The sequence below is a fragment of the Erinaceus europaeus genome, chromosome 7, assembly GCF_950295315.1.
Source record: "Erinaceus europaeus chromosome 7, mEriEur2.1, whole genome shotgun sequence".
Taxonomy (NCBI): domain Eukaryota; kingdom Metazoa; phylum Chordata; class Mammalia; order Eulipotyphla; family Erinaceidae; genus Erinaceus; species Erinaceus europaeus.
The window spans coordinates 121,009,755-121,029,764 of NC_080168.1; the positions used below are offsets into that span (position 1 = coordinate 121,009,755).

Sequence of the window (20,010 nt, forward strand, 5' to 3'; positions counted from 1 at the left end):
GAAGGTGGTGCTTGTTAACAGAGGTTATGTAAATAGAATACAGTGTTATGTAAATAGAATGCAGGGGGGATTAAACCAAATGAAACAGAAGGGGTTTTTAAAGCATACCAACAATTCCCCCTTTCTTTTTAACTAATGGCCATAGTATCAGGATTGTGGGGTGAACAGAAACCTATATCATACAGGCGTTTTCAAAAGAACTGGCATAAGACATGGAAAACAAAATAGGTGAGCAGCAATAACAAGTGTGATGCCAAGGGAAACGTTTCTTGCCTCAAAGGGCAAGGCCTAGCAGGCGAAAGGGCATTTCTTGCCTCTGGGAGCGCTTCATGCCTCTGGGGGCATCTCTTGCCTCAAAGGGCGTTTCCTACCTCTGTGGGTATCTCTTGCCTCTTGGGGCACTTTATGCCTCTGTGGGCATAACCTAATAAGGAGGGGGAGTTTTCTGTCTCTGGAGACAGAGCCTGCAGGCGAGGGGACATGGTCTATAAAGTCTCAAGGCAATTGGCTGAAGTTAGTCTTTGAGAAACACAGCAGCATGTACCAGTAAATCTGATGGAGGTGTCAGTCCAAAGTAGCTGACCACAGAAGAAAATGCCAAGGGATGAAACGCTGCATGTCTGTCTCGATGGGGAATGTCGGCCACCAGAATTCTGCTTTTCTGTAGAGAGTGAGCTTTGGAGTCTGTGAATCTGTTTCTTCAGGTCGTGCCAGGTCACATCATTGGTTTTGGGGGTGTGTTGTAGTCATTCCATCTTGTGGGCAATGTCAGAGAACAGGAGTCCAAATGGATTTCCAGGAATTCCATTTGAGTAGATGCTTTTTCATGTGAAGACTTGACAGCATGTAGTATCATGAGTCCCCGGAGGGCATCCTAGTCCAAAAAGCTCCTTGAAATTCCATTTAGGGTGCTTCTGACTGTTCCTGCTGGATTGCTTCAGGCACCCATTTTTAAAAGTGTCTTCCCATTGAAGAAAGAATCCAATCAGGAGAGTAGAACTAACCACGTGTCTCCATTCTTGGGGATTGCCAGGGTACTCGAGAATGCTCCTCAAATTAAAGTAGTCCTTCTCCATGGGAAACATTCGAGAAGAAGTCCAGAAAGTCCCAGGAGAAATCCCCATGCATATCCCAAGGTCTACGATCATGGTCATAAAGAACCAAATTGTGGCCGGGAGCAAAATGTAGTCCTTTTCCTCAGGAAACATGGGAGAGGGAATCCAGAAAGTCCAAGGAGAAATCTCTGTGCATCTCCCAAGCTCTATGATCCCGGTCATAAGAAACCAAAGTTCCCGGTCAGGGAACCGAAATGTGGCCCAGAGCAAAATGTTCCAGTGACAGAGAAACTGTCTCATGATGAAACAGTAGAGGCTTTGGCAAACCTCTTCATAAGTAGAAAGGCAACCCATGGCGGATGGGTAGCCAAGTTTACTTATCTGGTGGATGGGCGGGTTAGGTCCCACGATGAGCACCATATGTTGTTTTCGACAGGCTATGTTGTTTTTGCCGGGCTGGCTTCATGGGCAGGTAACAGAGGACCCGGGACTCATGGCTGGGTTGTTTGCAGTATCTCTTTATTCATGCAGGATGCAGCACAATCTATGCCAAGCTAGGCTAAACTAAAACTACAAACAATCTTGTCCTTATAAATATACTAGCCCAGTAGGGTGGGAACAGGATGCGGGTGGAGAGAAAAGTGACTGGTGAAAATCAGGGTATGACAAGGAGAGGGGGCGGAGCAGGTGAGAATTCTACCACTAAACCACCAATGCCCTGGAGGGAAGGTGGTGCTTATTAACAGAGGTTATGTAAATAGAATACAGTGTTATGTAAATAGAATGCAGGGGGGATTAAACCAAATGAAACAGAAGGGGTTTTTTAAAGCATACCAACATCCCCAGCTCCCCACCTGCAGGGGAGTCACTACACAGGAGGTGAAGCAGGTCTGCAGGTGTCTATCTTCTCTCCCTCTCTTTGTCTTCCCTCCTCCTCTCTCCATTTCTCTCTGTCCTATCCAACAACAACAATAACAACAGAGATGTATTGTTATATGGAAAACTGAGAAATGTTATGCATGTACAAACTATTGTATTTACTGTCGAATGTAAAACATTAATTTCCCAATAAAGAAATTAAAAAAAAACCCTACAACAACAAAGAAAACAAGGGTAACAAAAGGGAATAAATAAATACAAAAAAAATCTTAAAAATGTTTTGTTTGAAGTAACAAAGGCAAATTTATGTAAGCCCCCCCCACACACACACAGACACATACAAACACTACAAAGCAAGGATAAGATAGGGAGACCAAAAGAGGGAACTTCACTGAAAGATTTTGTTATTTGGGTTCTGGATACTGACCTCTAGATATTAAAATGGAAATTCTGACTCATCCTTTTCCCAGATACTTGACCCTTTCTTTAGGTAGCTCTGAGTTTGCCATTTAAAACAAGTCTTGCAACATTTTTTTCAGAAACAAAGCAAAATGTTCTGCAAATAGATGAACCATCTTGCTGAGTAAATATGCCAGAAGGATCTCAAATGGAAACCATGGGGATTGGAGGGGGCAATACAAAATGTCTGAGAACTGATTTTAAATAATAGGAAAGTCAGAAATCACGTGCTTCCTGTGACATGAGAATCACCCCCCGCCAGGCCCTGCAGGAAACAAGCTGAAGGTTTGTGAGCACAGTGCATGTTGCCATCGCCTGCAAAGGCCAAGCTGGCAGAGATGGCAAAGGAGTGACTGTAGCAGGGTCACTGTGAGCACGGGGTAAAAATGGAGAGTCAATGGATGTCCTTTCCCTGGAGTAAAATGTACCAATTGTGTGTCTACAGAGAAGAGTCTTCTCCTCCCATAACTTCCATCAGTTAAGGCCCGGCTGCTTGATTTCAAGAGGTGTCACTTGAACTTAAGAAGCAAAGCAAAATCAGAGCTGAAAAGGGTCTCCTTCCAAAGTTATTTAACAGCTCTGGCCTTGGGGCCAGAAGGGGCTGGGACATAGGCTTTTTTTCTAGGAAGCAGATGAACTATCTCCTCTTTTCTCAGAAATGGACATCAGACACACATAGGCACAATCTGGGGTTCCATTTGCCAGGGTTTGAAACTTTTTCTTCTTTTTTTTTTAATCCCAGATGAAGAACTATTGATCATGCCCTAGTTCCTCATTTTAAAACCAGGGAATTATTTGCTCAAGGTCACAGAGCTAGGCAAAAACAGAGCTGACATGCCAACAACCCATGCATGGATTCCAGACTTAAACCTTACACACTTCTGGCTAGAGGCCTAGCTCAACTAGTTGGGCTCAATATCTGTGGGATCTTTCAATTCAGCCTTTGGTCTCCAGCACCCCATGTGCTGGAGTGACCCTCTGCCTTCTCTCTGATATAAAACACATTCTCACATGAAATCAATCAATATGTTTATTTAATTTTATTTTTGGACAGGACAGAGAGAAAGACACCTGCAGACCTGTTTCACTGCTTGTGAAATGAGCCCCCTGCAGGTGAGGAGGTGGGGGCAAGAACTGGGATCCTTGCGCTTCATACTATAACCTGGTGCACCACCACCCAGCACCCCCAATCAATCTTTTTTTTTTTTAAAGGTACTTTGCTACACCTTTCATTAGAGCAAAACAGTGCCTAGAGCCATCATCACTCACCAGTCTAAATAGTGACAGGAATTTTAGGTTGAGGATTGCAATGCTTAACTTCACTTCAAAGGTGAAAGCTCCCAACTGTGAGGCGTATAGGCTAAGCCATCATGGCGCTTCTGTGTAAATGACTATCACGTGGGATACGGATGGAAGCCATTCAGTTTCCTCCACCAGCCAGTGGGCAGTACTTCTGCAGGGACTTCCAACCGTGGAACTGCTAATAAATATTGGAAGAAGCTGTAACTGAACCGTTTTTAAGTGATACACTGAGAAAGCAGTGGCTTTCAAACACTGATTTGAAAAGCCTCAGTCTTTTCTCAAGCCAAGTCTTCTTTGGGTATCCACTACATAAAGAAGGGCAGAACAGCCGTTCTAGGACACTAGTAAAGGGGTGAGGAGTTTAGCTTTTTTTTTTTTTCCCCAAGGCTAGGTCTTGGGTTTCCTTATTCATAAAATAGGTTTGTTGTTGATTTTTGTTACTGGGGTCATCATTGAGGCTTAGTACCTGCATAACTCCACTGTTCCCAGTGGGCATTTTTCAGGTGGAGAGAGAGAGAGAGAGACAGAGGGATACCTGCACAGGAGCCGGGTAGTGGCACATCTGGTCGAGCACATGATACGATGCACAAAAGAAAGCAGGTTAGAGGCCTCGGTCCCGGCCTGCAAGGGGGGAAGGCTTTGCAAGTGCTGACACAATGCTGCAGGTGTCTCTCTTTCACTCTCCCTATCTCTGGCTGTCTCTATCTAATAAGGATAATAAAAATAATTAAAAACAGAATTTTAGAAAAAGAGAAATAATCTGCATACCTACAACACTACTTCACTGCTCAGACAGTCTCCCCCAATGCAGGTGGGGCCCAGGGGCTTTAACCCAGGTCCTTAAGCATGATTATGTATGTGTTTTATTGGGTTAGCTACCACCTAGTCCTTCATAAAATAGGTTTTTTTTTTAAATATTGTTTCAGAATCCACTTCTAGCTCAAATATCCCGACAAATACCACTGCTAGCATAATTAACAGCAAACATTTAGGAAGCACTTATTATGTTTCCCACACCAGTCTACTTGCTTACTGAAGCCTTAGGAAACTATGACTAGTCAGTTCTCTAGGATATTGAGGCAAATAGAGATTATGTGATAAAAGTACAGTGAAAGTGTTATATACATAGATATTCTGTCTTTAATCTATAACACAAAATCAGAAAGTAAGAATAACATTTAGGAAAGTGATCAAAGGGGGGCTGGATGGTGGCACACCAGGTTACATATACATGGTGCAAAGCACAAGGATCTGCATAAGGATCCTGGTTCGAGCCTCCGGCTCCCCACCTGCAGTGAAGCAGGTCTTCAGGTGTCTATCTTTCTCTCCCTTTCTCTGTCTTCCTCTCCTCTCTTGACTTCTCTTTGGCCTGTCCAACAGCAATAACAACAGCATCAACAATGACAACAACAACAGAAAAAATGGCCACCAGGAGCAGTGGATTTATAGTGCAGGCCCCAGGCCCCAGTAATAATCCTGGTAGAAAGAAAAAAAAATCAGAATTTAAGCTAAAAATCTACTCTCCTCACCAATATATCAGCAGAAGTTAGGTACTCTGTTATACCATGGAATCTTTAACATGGCATTCATGTATTGTTGTGTTACTGTGATGCTAGTGGCATGTGGTATGCATTGACTGAGAGTCACATAGGCTCTCTTCAATGAGAAGTGATCATTTGAGTCCTAGTTTTTATTATCTTAATTGCACCCCCCCCCAGCCATATTAAGAAAACACACTAGACTTCATTGGGTCAGCTTTTAAAATATTTCCCCCTTAAGTCAGTTTTTGGAAGAGAGAGAGAAAAAAAAAGATAGGAATAAAACTTCAGCTTAATGATTTCACACTTGCCCTTGGGCTCAAGAATTCTATTTTACTGCCAATATTAGTAAGTACCCCCTTTCCAGGAACTACTTTCTCACTTCATGAATGCTTTTTGTCATTTCCTTTGCATCTATTTTGATGGGTAACCATCAAAATAAGTAGCCTATTGGGGGCCAGGCTGTAGTGCAGCGGGTTAAACACACATGGCTCAAAGAGCAAGAACTGGCCTAGAGATCTGGGTTTGAGCCCCCAGCTCCCCACCTGCAGGGGGTCACTTCGTAAGCAGTGAAGCAGGTCTGCAGGTGTCTTTCTCTCCCTTCCTCTGTCTTCCCTCCTCTTGATTTCTCTCTGTCCTATCCAAAAACAACAGCAGCAATGGCAACAATAACAGTGACAACAAGGGCAACAAAATGGGGAAAATGGCCTCCAGGAGCAGTGGATTCCTAATGCAGGCACTGAGCCCCAGCAATAACCCTGGAGGCAAAGAAAAAAAATAATAAGTACCAGATTAAAGGCAGGAATGGAAGATACTGGAAGGCCCTTCTAAGACCTACTTATGCCACTGGCACATTGATTTGACATTTCATAGGAAATAAAGTTCAGTAAGTAGCACTTCTCAAACACTAAGCAAACACTGCTTGCAAGTCATTTTTCTTAAATACCGTGTTTCTCTTGCCCATAGTTGACCTGAGGCCTGAAAGAACATAGCTTTTCAGCCATGACTGGACACATATTTTAAATTTCCGCCACGGAAGTGTCAGCTCTCTCCTGCGCCTTCTCAACTCTGTATTCTACCTGCTTCCCTGTTAGGTCTGAAACTTCCCAGCTATCTGCTACTTTAAGCAAAATTTGGAGACTCGTATTCATCTGACAACATTGTAAACCCATATGACATAGATTGACATAGATAACAGCTTTTACTAATAAAAACTGAGATTAAGTTTAAGTCAAGATATTTTTAAAGTCTCTAGACTTTGAGTAAACTTCCTACAGCAGTAGTTTTTACATCTTTGTCAGGAATGTCTTAAACACATAGATATTTGAGCCCCTTCTCAGATCTACTGAGTCTATTTCTTGGAGTGGGGTTAGATACCTGTAATTCCCCCCCCCATCTCTCTCTCTCTCTCTCTCTCTCTCTCTCTCTCACACACACACACACACACACACACACACATCACTGTTTAACTCTGGCTTATGGTGGTGCAGAGGACTGAACCTTGGACCTTGAAGCCTCAGGTATGAGTCTCTTTGCATCACCACTATACTATCTCCCCCCACCCTAGTAATTCAATAACTTTTAAGAATTACTGGATTTCATGGGAGAAAGGCCAATGCTTTGCTTAGCTCTGAATTATGGTGGTACTGAGGATTGAACATGGGACCTCTGAAGCCTCAGGCACACACTTTGATGCATCTCCACTACGCTACCTCCCTAGCCCAACAATTGTAATGTTAGGAAGTACTAGAGATGATTACCAAATTCACCAGAGTGGCACACATCTTCCTAGATCAAATGAATCTATTCTACTGATAGATAATTTAGAATGCAAGCATGTTGTCTTTTAGTATGATTTCCAGGGTCATAAACTAACAAGAAAATATTTTTTTTTTAAAATGTATATATATATTTCTCTTTCAACCCCCTAAGCCATGCTCAGTGAGCCACAGAGTAGCAGACATTGTGTGGCTCTGGCCACCAGTTCCTCACTGAAAACATGTTCTTACACTTAGGGTACAATTACACTAAGTGTCCAAGTGTGAGTGAGTGTGTATACGTGTGTTTGTGTTCCTAATTCCACACTGCAGCTAAGCTAGGAAAACGCTAACCATAATAGAACACTTTCATTCTGAAACTTGGCTATGAAGGCCAAATAAGCCAGGAAATGAATACTGACACCATATAGAAAAGCTCTACTTCTACTCAACTCTATGACCTCAACAAATACACTTTTCACCATGGGTGACCCTCATGTCTTCCCTCTCCTTGCATCAGCACTGTTCTCTGGTTAACATTCAAACAGTGAGCGCCAGCTGACTGATTTGAGCCAGGAACTTGCAGATATGTTCCTCAATTCATGCTCATCCTTGTTTCCCAGGCTGTAGCTCTACGGGGCCTGTCAAGTCTCCCGAGATGCTGGGAGTCAGTGAGCACGCCTTCCAGATGTTACTTTACACCCCCCTCCCCTTCATGGTCTGCACTGGAAAAGAAACATGTCATGTAGGCTGGCAGTAACCAAGAAGTGACTGTCAAAAATGGCTAAAAAGGGAGTCCGGTGGTAGCGTAGAGGGTTAAGCGCAGGTGTCACAAAGCGCAAGGACCTGAGTGAGAATCCTGGTTTGAGCCCCCAGCTCCCCACCTGCAGGGAAGTCACTTCACAGGCAGTGAGGCAGGTCTGCAGGTGTCTATCTTTCTGTCTCCCTTTCTGTCTTCCCCTCCTCTCTCCATTTCTCTCTGTCCTATCCAACAACGATGACAATAATAGTACAACAATAAAACAACAAGGGCAACAAAAGGGAATAAATAAGTAAATATTTTAAAAAAAAATTTTAATGGCTAAAAGTTAAAGTTGAAACAAGATTAGCTCAGGCCATGAGTCTGTTCAGCCTTTGGGCAACAAATCACCCTTCCAACTATGGCTGAACTGAGGCTTCCAACACCCACATATGGGATGGGGTCCTGAAAAGGGGGGAGAGATCCTCTCCCATTGTTAAACTTGTTAGAAAAGAGTAGAAAGGCCTATTCAGGGGAAATTAGACATGCCAAGGAACCCGCTGAAGAGGTAACAGAGGGAAAAAGTGCCATCACAGAAAGAAAGCCTTCAGTGTCCTTAAAAAAAAAAATTAAAAAATAGCAAAAAAAAAACAAAGTCACGGGACCAACAAAATAGCTCACTATCTCAAGAGTACTGCTTTGCCATGTATATGACTCATGACTTGGGCTCTAGCTTGGCCCCCATCCATTGGAGGAAACTTCCCTGCTGTAATGTTGTTCTCTCTCTCTCTCTCTCTCCATTCCTCCCTCCCTCTTTGTCTCTAGCTACAAAAAGAAAAATAGCACAGCAATGGTCAGTGAGTTTCCAACCAGGGTCATTTGCAGATTCCACACGACCTTCCTCGGCTCCCTACTTGTTCTGTAGAAATCCTTTTCGAAGAGCTTAGTGATGGCTCTGTCCTTGCCCTACTCCCTTGGGAACAAGAAAGAAACAGCACAAGACAGAAAGACTTCTTCACTTACCAGTCTCCCAACGTGTTTCACCTCATCGGTCACACGGTTCTCGCAGATCCCTTTGGTCTTGACGAGAAGATTAAACAGGAGCAGTTGAAGATAAATGCAAGTGATAATCCAAGTCTAAATGAAAACAGAAACAGTGGTGCTCAGCAGTCGAAAAACCTGTAATCACTCAAGCCAGCCCTCAGACTAGTCAAGTCTCCTGTCACAAGGTGGAGAGAAAAAAAAAACAAAACCTTGAACCTTGATACTTTTATTTTCATGCCACTGGATTAAAAACAACCAAATCCTAAGCACTCAAACGATGGTGATGAGACATTTTTGGTTTTAATCTTCATTTATAATGTACTTTAGATTGTTCCTTATTGTGAACATTTGGTGAATTTGGTGGTTTTTTTTTTTCTCTCTCTCTCTAGTCAATTATCTAATGGCAATTAGAGATGAACTTGTAGGCACATGTAAAGGACTTAACACTTAGGGTGTTTTCTGAAAACTAGGAATGTGTAAAATTCAGACCTTGAGGCACCAGAAGAAACTTTCTCTACGTTCAATGTGGGCAGTCTGACAAGTAGCAGCAGAACCCTGATCCAACGATCTCAACGGTATAAGACCAAGTTACAAAAGAGGGAGAGAGAGTCTTAGATCTAGGACAGAATTTAGCTTATTTACAATGCATCAGAAGACTTACTGTTTTGAATCACATTTTTAGTCATTTAATAAGGAGAAAAAAGATTTCCTAACTAATAGTGAGACATTTATATATGTAACTTTTATTTATAAAAAGAAACAAAAACCATAGGATAAGAGGGGTACAAATCCACACAGTTCCCACTACCAGAACTCCATATCCCCACCCCTCCCCTGATAGCTTTCCTATTCTTTATCCCTCTGGGAGCATGGACCCAGAATCATTATGGGATACAGAAGGTGGAAGGTCTGGCTTCTGTAATTGCTTCCCCGCTGAACATGGACATTGACTGGTCAATCTATACTCCCAGCCTGTCTCTCTCTTTCCCTAGTAGGGTGGGGCTCTGGGGAATCAGAGCTCCAGGACACATTGGTGGGGTTATCTGTCTAGGGAAGTCAGGTTGACATCACAGAAGCATCTGGAACCTGGTGGCTGAAAACAGAGTTAACATATAAAGCCAAACAAATTGTTGATTAATCATGAACCTAAAGGCTAGAATAGTTCAGATGAAGATTTGGGGGTCTCCATTTTGTAGATAGCTAGTAGGCCTATTTTAGTTATATTCCAAAGGGCCCATGACTATATTAGTGGGTTTTTTTTTTTTTTTTCTGAGCCTGACATCTGATGTGCAGGTGGATCCAAGTTATTGTCTGGGGAGATGATGTCATGGCTGGAAAAAGGACAAGAAAGCTGGATTTTAACTGAGTATTAGATGTCACACACACAGTCACACCTTTTCAGAGAAAATAACACTTTAAACTGTGTAGCATAGCTACATTGATTGATTGATTGATTGATTTTTCAGGTAGAAATGGAGAAAGAGAAAAGAGACATAGCACCAAAGATCCTTCCAGTGTTGTGGGGGCTGAACTCACATGACAAAGCAGCAATTATCGAAGGGAGCTATTTCACTGGCCTTATGGCTACTTTGATGCATGACTTTCTTGTTGTTATTATTATATTATTATTATTATATTATCATTGTAGTTTATGTTTTTAAGAAGTTGAGTATCTCTCTTTTTTTCATTTACAACACATAACAGCCTTTCATATTAAAAAATAATTAAACCTTTGCTGGATAAATCAGTAATGAAGTAACAAGAATTTAATGCTTCAAATCCAATACTAATTTACTGAGCACTTACTATGAGACAGATGGCATCCATTACTAGGGAAACAAATGATGAAGCTACCTTTCAAACATAGAGGCAGCTCAGTAAGACTGATACGATCGATGTCCGTTCTTTCTCCAGCCATGACATCATCTCCCCAGACAATAATTTGGGTCCACCTGCATATCAGATGTCAGGCTCAGGGAAAAAAAAAACTAGTATAGTTATGGGCCCTTTGGAATACAACTAAAATAGGCCTACTAGCTATCTACAAAATGGAGACTCCTAAATCTTCATCTGGACTACTGCAGCCTTTAGGTTCATGATTAGTCAACAATTTGTCTGGCTTTATATGTTAACTCTGTTTTCAGCCACTAGGTTCCAGATGCTAGCATGATGCCAACCAGACTTCCCTGGACAGATGATGCCACCAGTGTGTCCTGGAGCCCCGCATCCTCAGAACGCCCCCCACCCACTAGGGTAAGAGAGAGAGACAGGCTGGGGGTATGGATGGATCTGTCAATGCCCATGTTCATCAGGGAAGCAATTACAGAAGTCAGACCTTCCACCTTCTGCACCCCATGATGATCCTGAGTCCATACTCCCAGAGGGATAAAGAATAGGAAAACTATCAAGGGAGGGGATGGGATATGGAGTTCTGGTGGGAACTGTGTGGAGTTGTACCCCTCTTATCCTATGGCTTTTGTCAGTGGTTCCTTTTTATAAATAAAAATAAAAAATAAAAGTCTTTGGGAACACAGAGTAGAAAACAATCAAGTAAGCTACAGGGAGAGAACCTATGGCCAAAAGAAACACCAAAGCCAGTGGGAGAGGGGCTCTGGCTGGATTCTGGAGGACAGGGAGGAGTTTGCCAGAGTCAACAAGGAAGCCAGGAGCATTCCAGGAGAAACAAACAGCTTAAACAAAAGTGTGGGGATGGGAAGGTATCTTAAAATTTAGTCAACAATTTGTTTGGCTTAATATGTTAACTCTTTTTTCAGCCAACAGGTTCCAGATGCTACCATGATGTCAATCAGACTTCCCTGGACAGACAACCCCACCCATGTGTCCTGGAGCTCAGATTCCCTAGAACCCTGCCCCACTAGGGAAAGAGAGAGGCAGACTGGGAGTATGGATCAACCTGTCAATGCCCATGTTCATCGGGGAAGCAATTACAGAAGCCAGAGACCTTCCACATCCCATAATCACTCTGGGTCCATACTCCCAGAGGGTTAAAGAATAGGAAAGCTATCAGGGAAGGGAAGGGGATATGGAGTTCTGGTGGTGGGAATTGTGTGGTGTTATACCCCTCTTATCCTAGGGTTTTGTCAGTGTTTCCTTTTTATAAATAAATTTTTTAAAAATGGTTGAGATTCCATTGTGAAAAGCAATCTGGAGATTTATTTGAACAACAGGAATGGACCTACCCTAGGACCCAGACCCAGCAATTCTTCTCCTGGGGATTTACCCAAAGAGACAGAAACACCTATCAGAAGAGATCTGTGTATGTTCATATCAACACAGTTTGTAATTACCAGAACCTAGAAGCAATCCAGATGTCCAACATCAGATGAGTGGCTAAAAAATTGTGGTATATATACACAGTGGAATACTACCCAGTTGTTAAAAACAATAAGGTTATCTTCCTTTGCAAAGAGAGAAAGACAAATATCCAGTAGTCTCCCTTCCTTCCTTCCTTCCTTCCTTCCTTCCTTCCTTCCTTCCTTTTTTTCTTCCTTCCTTCCTTCCTTTAATAGAGACAGAAATTGAGAGGGAAGGGAGAAGAGGACAAGGAGAAAAAGAGACACTTGCAACACTACTTCACCTCTTATGAAGCATTCCTCCTACAGGTGGGGACCAGGGACTTGAACCCAGGTCCTCATGGATAGTAACTGCGCGTGCTACAGGATGCATCACTGCCCGACCACTTGTCACCTGTTTTTCACAGCAATCTTGCTTAACTTTTGCTTAAGGCTACTTTGAGCACTGTGAGGTCAAAATCTTCATGACATCAGCCTTACACTAAAATTGTAAATGGTGTTCATGATTGACATTTTGCGTGTGTGCGTGGGTGTGTGGAGGGGTTCCTCTTGAACAATTCCCAATCTATAAAATCTCTTCTACTATGTTTTCTCTCCTTCGTGTATGTACATAGAGTGTTTAACACCAAGTGTTTATATTGTCATTTCGAAGATGGAGTCTCTCCTACAGACATTCCTCCAAAAAATTCTTTACTCCCTCCAAATCTCTGTAAATGGGTAGTCTCTCTGGCCACTGTTTTCATTTTCTAGGTGCGATGAAATTAAAAGGAGGAGAATTTTGGGAGTCTGGTGGTGGCACAGCGGGTTAAGTGCACATGGCGCAAAGAGCAAGGACCGGCCTAAGGATCCTGGATGGAGCCCCCGGCGGCTCCCCACCTGCAGGACAGTCACTTCACAGATGGTGAAGCAGGTCTGCAGGTGTCTGTATTTCTCTCCCCTTCTCTGTCTTCCCCTCCTCTCTCCATTTCCCTCTGTCCTATCCAAAAAAGAACGACATCAATAACAACAACAACAATAACTACAACAGCAATAAAAAACAAGGGCAACAAAAGAGAAAATTTTTTTAAAAAGGAGGAGAATCTGTTGCTTCTTTATAGCATGTCTTGTATCTGGCAATGAAAAGAAACACTCAAAAAAAATAATGAATCATCCAATAAGTAATTACTGAGCAGCTAGGGTGATCCAGGTGTTCTAGATGATAGTGATATAGTCCTTTAAAAGAAAGAAAGAAAAAAAAAGGCAATTCTCCTTATCTTTGTAAGTTTGTGTTCTAGAGAGAAGGCAGGTCCCCACCAATAAAAAAGTAATTAGATTATATAATCTGTCCAAAGGTGTTATGTAACACAGAAAAAGGAAAGTTCAATGGTGGCAAAGGAGAGAGGAATCTGCTCAGAGCAGTGATCCGAGATCCAGGTGTATCTTCACACACAAGAAGCACCAAGGTCACCCAGCACCAAGTTACATTTGAGTTGTAAGAAAGGACGCGGACCAGGTATCCAGAGACTGTGCACGGCACCAGCAGCAGAAGGTATTACAGTGTCCAGCCAATCCCTAAGGCCCTCAGGTCACTGCACACTTGTGAGCAGGTAGTCAGAGCCACTTGTTGACTTTCTTCCTGGACAGCCACTGAGCAGTCCCTTCAGAGCCTGGATAAGCTTCCATTTATCTTCTACCTGCCACTAGTTTAGCCCGCTTAACAATAGGCACATGATACCTGCGGTGCCCTCTTCTCTTCTGCGACTTTCACAGGACTCTCTTGGATAAAGTACAGAAGTCACGCAAGAAGCTGCTTGAGCTTTTTTGGAGGGAGGTTGAGGGGGACAGGGGCACACACATCAAATCGCCCAGACGTCTGAGTCTTGAGAAAGATCACAGACCGAGGTATTACCTCTTCCGTGCGTCCCACTGACTGCAGGATGTGGTCATGCAGCTGAACTACAAAGGGATGTCTGGGGCTGCCTCACTGAGGAAGCACTGTGTCCACAAAGATTAGATGGAACCAAGGGAGTGGCCCAAGCAGAAGTCTGTGCTCAGGGTACCGCTGACAGCAGAAAGCTGCGGCAAAGAGCCTCAGGTCCATTTGAGACTTTTTTTTCTTTTACCTCCAGGGTTATTGCTAGGGCTCTGTGCCCACACTGCTCCTGGTGGCCTTTTTTTTTTTTTTTTTTAATTTTATGGGATAGAACAGAGAGAAACTGAGAGGAGAAGGAGGATATAGAGAGAGAGAGACAAAGAGATACTGCAGACCTGCTTTACTACGTGTGAAGTGTTCCCACCTGCAGGTGGGGTGAGGAGGCTCAAATCTGGGCCCTCACGTACGGTGATATGTATGTCTAACTGGGTGCACCACTTCCCCGTCCTTGAGACTCTATTTAAAGAGTAGTCACAGTTAACTAGGGGAGAGAGAAGATGGTGACTTTAGAGAGAGACTGGGGAGAACAGATCATGAGAATGTGGAATTTCTTTTTTAATTGTTTTCCTCTTTTTATAGAGGGCAGAGAAAAATGAGAGGCAAGAGGGCAGCTAGAAAGGGAGAGAGAGAGAGAGAGAGAGAGAGAGAGAGATCGACCTGCTGCAATGCTTGGGAAGCTTCCAACCATAACCTGCACCCCCACCGCTACCGCCACAACTAGGGACCTGGGGACTTGAACCTGGGTCTGTCTATGCATGTGGGAACACATGTCAACATTTACTATTTTTTATTATCATTTTACTAAGGGAAATAATGATTTACAGGACAGTTGGCACATGGGTACCCATTCTTATCTTTCTTATCTTATCTTTCCACAGTGAGTGTCTATAAATCATCCCCACTACCCACCTAGGCTATTGTTGTGTACTGAGCCCCCAGTGCCACTCAGCCCCCAGCCCCAGCCTCTGGTCCTTGGTCTTGCTGCTGAAGGCCACACCTAGTCCAAGTTTCAGCCTGTGTTTTCTCTTTCTCTCTCCTCATTTCTTAAGTTCCACCTGTAAGTGAGGTCATCTGGTAACTTCTTCTTCTGGCTAATCTCACTACCAGGACTCCTTCCATTATTGCAAGGTGGCAAAGGAGATGATTTATTTAGAAGCACTATTCATAATAGCTAAGATACGGAGGCCACCCAGATGCCAGATGCCAGCCACAGAGGAGCTTGAGGTATTGTTTTTCTTTTAAGGAGCTAGTGCTTTCTCAAGTAAACATTCCCCCCTCTTCAGGAAGACAGAGATCTCTCTCTCTCTCTCTTTCTGACCCTCTTGGGTTATACTCATGGTGGATACATAGTATACACAGCTGTCTACACTCCCAGGATACACACTGAAACCTGATATTAATCACTGGGTTTTGGGCGATCAAAATATATCAATACAGATTCATTACCATGAATAAATGTACTAATATGGTTGGAGTGATGTTGATCATGAAAGAGGCTGTGTAATGTGTGAGGGCAAGAGGTACACGGGAAATCCCTGTGCCTTTCCATTGTGCTATGAGGGCATGAACGCTGCTCCTAATAAAAAGATTATTTTGCTTACTGTAAAGAAGATGGACTTTAGACAGAATTCAGTTGGGGGGGGCAGGTGGTGGCACACCTGGTTGAGCGCACATGTGACAATGTGCAAGGACATAGGTTCAAGCCCCTGGTCCCCACCTGCAGGGAGGGAAAGCTTCACAAGTAGTGAAGCAGGGCTGAAGGTATTTCTCTGTCTCTCTCTGTCTCTCACCTCCTTCCCTCTTGATTTCTGGATGTCTCTATCAAATCAATAGAGATAAAAAAATGAAAAAGAATTCAGTTGAGAAGTATTATTATGACCCCGGTCAGAAAGAGACAGAGCAGTACATCTGAATCTAGATGGCTTCCAAAAGCTTAGTCAAGAGGATTTTCCCACAGATCAAGTGTGATTCACAAGAAAGAGTAAAGACACTCCAAAGATTTTGGTCTAAGGGGACTGGAATAACGCTTGCTAGCCACTAGGGGATAGCTGAGGGGAGAGGAAGTTGGGACCATTGGTCAGGAGTTAAGCTCTAGGCATGCCAAGGCTGAAACACTTTTAGATATTTCCTAGTGATGAGACTAAGTCTGGATATTTAAATATGGGACTTAGGAGGGAAGATGAACTGTAGGTATGATGGTAGCCTGTGATATGAAAATGGGACTTTGGATAATACAAAGTGAATTAGTACAAGTGAGTAGAAAAAAAAGGAGAAGAAGAAGAAGGAGGAGGAGGGGAAGGAGGGGGGAGAAGGAGGAGGAGAAGAAGAAGCCCAAGTTCCATGGTGCTTTAGCCTTAAGAAGTCGGGCAAAAGATCTCAAACTCATGAAGGAACCCGAGACAGAAATAAGAAGTGGGGCCGGGTGGTGGCACAGTTGGTTGAGTGTTGTTAAAATTCAGCGGCTCTTGCCGGCCGGGCTAGCTTCATGGGCGGGTAACAGAGACACGGAGACAACGGCTGGGCAGGGAAGCTGTATTTCTTTATTCAGGAACAACAATTCATAAACTAAGACCAACTAATCACCAAACAGAACTCTGCTGTCTCTTTGCGGCGGCACAAGCACTCTCTCTTACTCTGCAACTCAGGAACCCTCTAACTCTGCAACTCTTCAACCCTGGAACTCTGGTGGGTTTTTCTAGGGGCGGGGCCAAGCGGGCCCGCGAAATTAACAGGACTGATCTAATTCTCTCGGTGGGGGAAAACTAGAACCCAATGTAAAGCATACAACAGTTGAGCCATATGTTACAATGTGCAAGGACCTGGGTTCAAGCCCCCAGTCCCCACCTTCAAGGTGAAAGCTTCATAAGTGGTGAAGCAGTTCTGCAAGTGTCTCTCTGTCTCTCTCCCTCTCTGTCTCCCCCTTCCTTTTAATTTCTGGCTGTCTTTAGTCAATAAATAAGTAAATAAAAATAATAACAATATACTTTTAAAAAAAGAAGCTAAGTTAAAAAAAAAAAAAGTCCCTTAAGGAGGAGATCACAGTATTCCAAATGCTGGTAACAAGTGTGGTTAGGAGAGAGTGAGATATGACCATTGGGTTTGGCAACACAGAGGCTGCTGGTGCTTCAACAAGAACATTATTATTTTTTTAAATTGAAGTAGTTACCGGGAAAAGCTAGTTTGGAGAGGGTTTGAGAGCACACAGGAGCAACATAATTAGAAGCAGGGAGTGTCAATAGCTGTTTTAAAGAGTTTTCCTTCACAGGAGAGCAAATCAAGGGGCCCAGCGGTGGAGCACACAATTAAGAGTACATAGTACTATGCACAAGGACCTGAACAAGGATCTGGGTTCGAGCCCCTGCTCTCCCACTTGCAAGGGTTGTGGGGGGAAGCTTCACAAGTGGTGAAACAGGTCTGCAGGTATCTTTCTCTCCCTCTAACTCCCCCACCTCTCTAAAAAAATGACTGCTAGGAGCAGTGGATTCGTAGTGCCTGCACCAAGCCCCAGAGATAACCCTGGAGGCAAAACAAACAAATAAATAAATCAAATAGAGTGGGGTGGTAGTTGTCAAGAAGCTTGGAGGGTTGGGGGTGGGGAAGTTATTTCTCAGATTCTGGAAATGCCCAGATGTTCATGTGCTTACGTCAATGACTCAGTATGAGGGGTATATGCTGAGTGATGCAAGTCAGGCAGAGGGAAGTGCTCCAGCAATTACTCTAAAAAGATGCAGCATGAAACCTAGATCCTAAGGATAGGCTGGTTGCAAAGAACTCACCTCCCCAAAGACAGCTATGTCTACCTATGTTCACAGCAGCATAATCTGTCATGGCCCAAATTGGGAAGCCATCTCGGTGGCTAACAACAGATGAATGGCTATGAGTCATGGTCTAATAGACACAAAGGAATACTACTCAGCTACTCAGAATCTTGAGAAACAAGCACAGAAATATGAACACAATCTGGAGACTGGGTTTGGTGGACTACGTCAAAGCAAAGGACTCTGAGGAATCAAAGAAGGGAGGGGTCTAGAGCTGGGGGGTATTGGGGTCCAGGTGCATAAATAGTAGAACAGGACCTGGGCTGGGGGTGGGAAGTCTTTTGCAAACACTTCTCATGGAGACACGAGAAATTTTACGCATGTGTCAACAACTATACTGTAAACCATGAAGCACCCCAATAAAAATTTAAAAAATTAGAGTGTTGTCTTGTTCGGAAGTACAACAAGACAGGGCCATCTGGATAAGGGGAATTGCAGGGGCTGGTGTTTTCTGAACAAAATAGTGAAAGACAGCCAATATGTATTAAACACTAACTATGCCCCAAACGTTGTATATCTTACCACACACCAAGTTTAAGTCATATATCTAAATTTTATGTAGGGTTCATTTGTCTGAGTTATCTGTATTCCATTATGAGTAAAAGCATCTGGCAGTCAGTTGCCCTTTACCCCATCTTTATTTCAGATAATCACTCTTAGTTCCTTCTATTTTTGTTCCAAATGATACAACCTTGTTTCTTTTTTTTTTTTTAATTCCAGAGCAGTGTTCACTGAATGTGTGTGTGTGTGTGTGTGTGTGTGTGTGTGTGTGTAACACAACTTCTTCATCTGATCATATTATCTGTGCTGGGGTATATCAGGGAACTTGAAGACAGGGTGTGGTAACTTACTTCCATATATAGGTATGAATCTGTAGTCCTATTATCTTATATATTTTTAAGACTGTTGAATCTCTCAGAAAAATAGAAATAAAAATAAAATTAAAAATTGGAATACTGGGAGTCGGGCGGTAGTGCAGTAGGTTAAGCGCACATGGTGCAAAGTGCAAGGACCAGCATAAGGATCCCAGTTCGAGCCCCCAGCTCCCCACCTGCAGGGGAGTCACTTCACAAGCGGTGAAGTACGTCTGCAGCTGTCTATCTTTCTCTCCCCCTCTTGTCTTCTCCTCCTCTCTCCATTTCTCTCAATCCTATCCAGCAATGACGACATCAATAACAACAGTAATAACTACAATAAAACAACAAGGGTGACAAGAGGGAATAAACAAATATTTTAAAAAATTGAAATATCATTATTTTTTATAAAATGTTTAAGATGAAGAAATGAAAGTGCAGGGAGATTCAATGGCTCCTATGTGGTAAAGTCGGGAGTTGAAATAAACTCAAATTTTTTCCATCCTAAATTCTGCCCTACCCTGCCAGCAAGCCCACCCTTCTCAGAAGACTCCCAGAAAGCTATTGGATCACTAGTGAGAACTGCAACAGCAGGCTCTCAAGACTGTCAGTGGCAATCTGTCAAACAGCAAACACAGAGGCAGGTTCGCCTCAGACTCCATGCCACAGCTGAATATACTAGATTGTTAAGATTACCATATTGTTGAATATAAGCTCTCTCACAGTCGCTTCAAATAAACTAATGCAGACTCTCCAACCGTGGCATAATAGTTTTACCTGAGCAGTAGTTAAACAGGAACATCTGTAAAGAGAGGATTTCATAGGAATTTATCTAGTCAGGGCTGAAGTTTAATCATAATACAGGCACACAAGTTCTGAACAAACAACATTTCTTGAAGTACTTTATACTTTTTAAAAAATATTAATTTATTTATTTATTCCCTTTTGTTGCCCTTGTTGTTTTATTGTTGTAGTTATTATTGTTGTTGTCGTGGTTGTATAGGACAGAGAGAAATGGAGAGAGGAGGGGAAGACAGAGAGGAGGAGAGAAAGATAGACACCTGCAGACCTGCTTCACCGCCTGTGAAGCGACTCCCCTGCAGGTGGGGAGCCGGGGTTCGAACCGGGATCCTTATGCCGATCCTTGTGCTTTGCGCCACCTGCACTTAACCCGCTGCTCTACAGCCCGACTCCCTACTTTATACTTTTTTATTGCTGTAGTTATTGTTGTTATTGATGTCATTGTTGGGTAGGACAGAGAGAAATGGAGAGGGGAGGGGACGACAGAGAGGGGGAGAGAAAGACAGACACCTGCAGACCTGCTTCACCGCTTGTGAAG

The 20,010-nt window shown here is 43.2% G+C and overlaps 1 protein-coding gene across 2 annotated transcripts in view; it reads right to left on the reverse strand.

Annotated features, from left to right (window-relative positions):
• Nucleotides 1–20,010, reverse strand: part of KITLG (KIT ligand) — a 105,026-nt gene that overhangs the window by 48,237 nt on the left and 36,779 nt on the right. For both annotated transcript variants that reach the window (XM_060195506.1, XM_016185219.2), the window contains exon 2: nucleotides 8,753–8,866. In XM_060195506.1, the coding sequence (XP_060051489.1) occupies nucleotides 8,753–8,866 (114 nt within the window). The remainder of the gene's footprint in view (nucleotides 1–8,752; nucleotides 8,867–20,010) is intronic.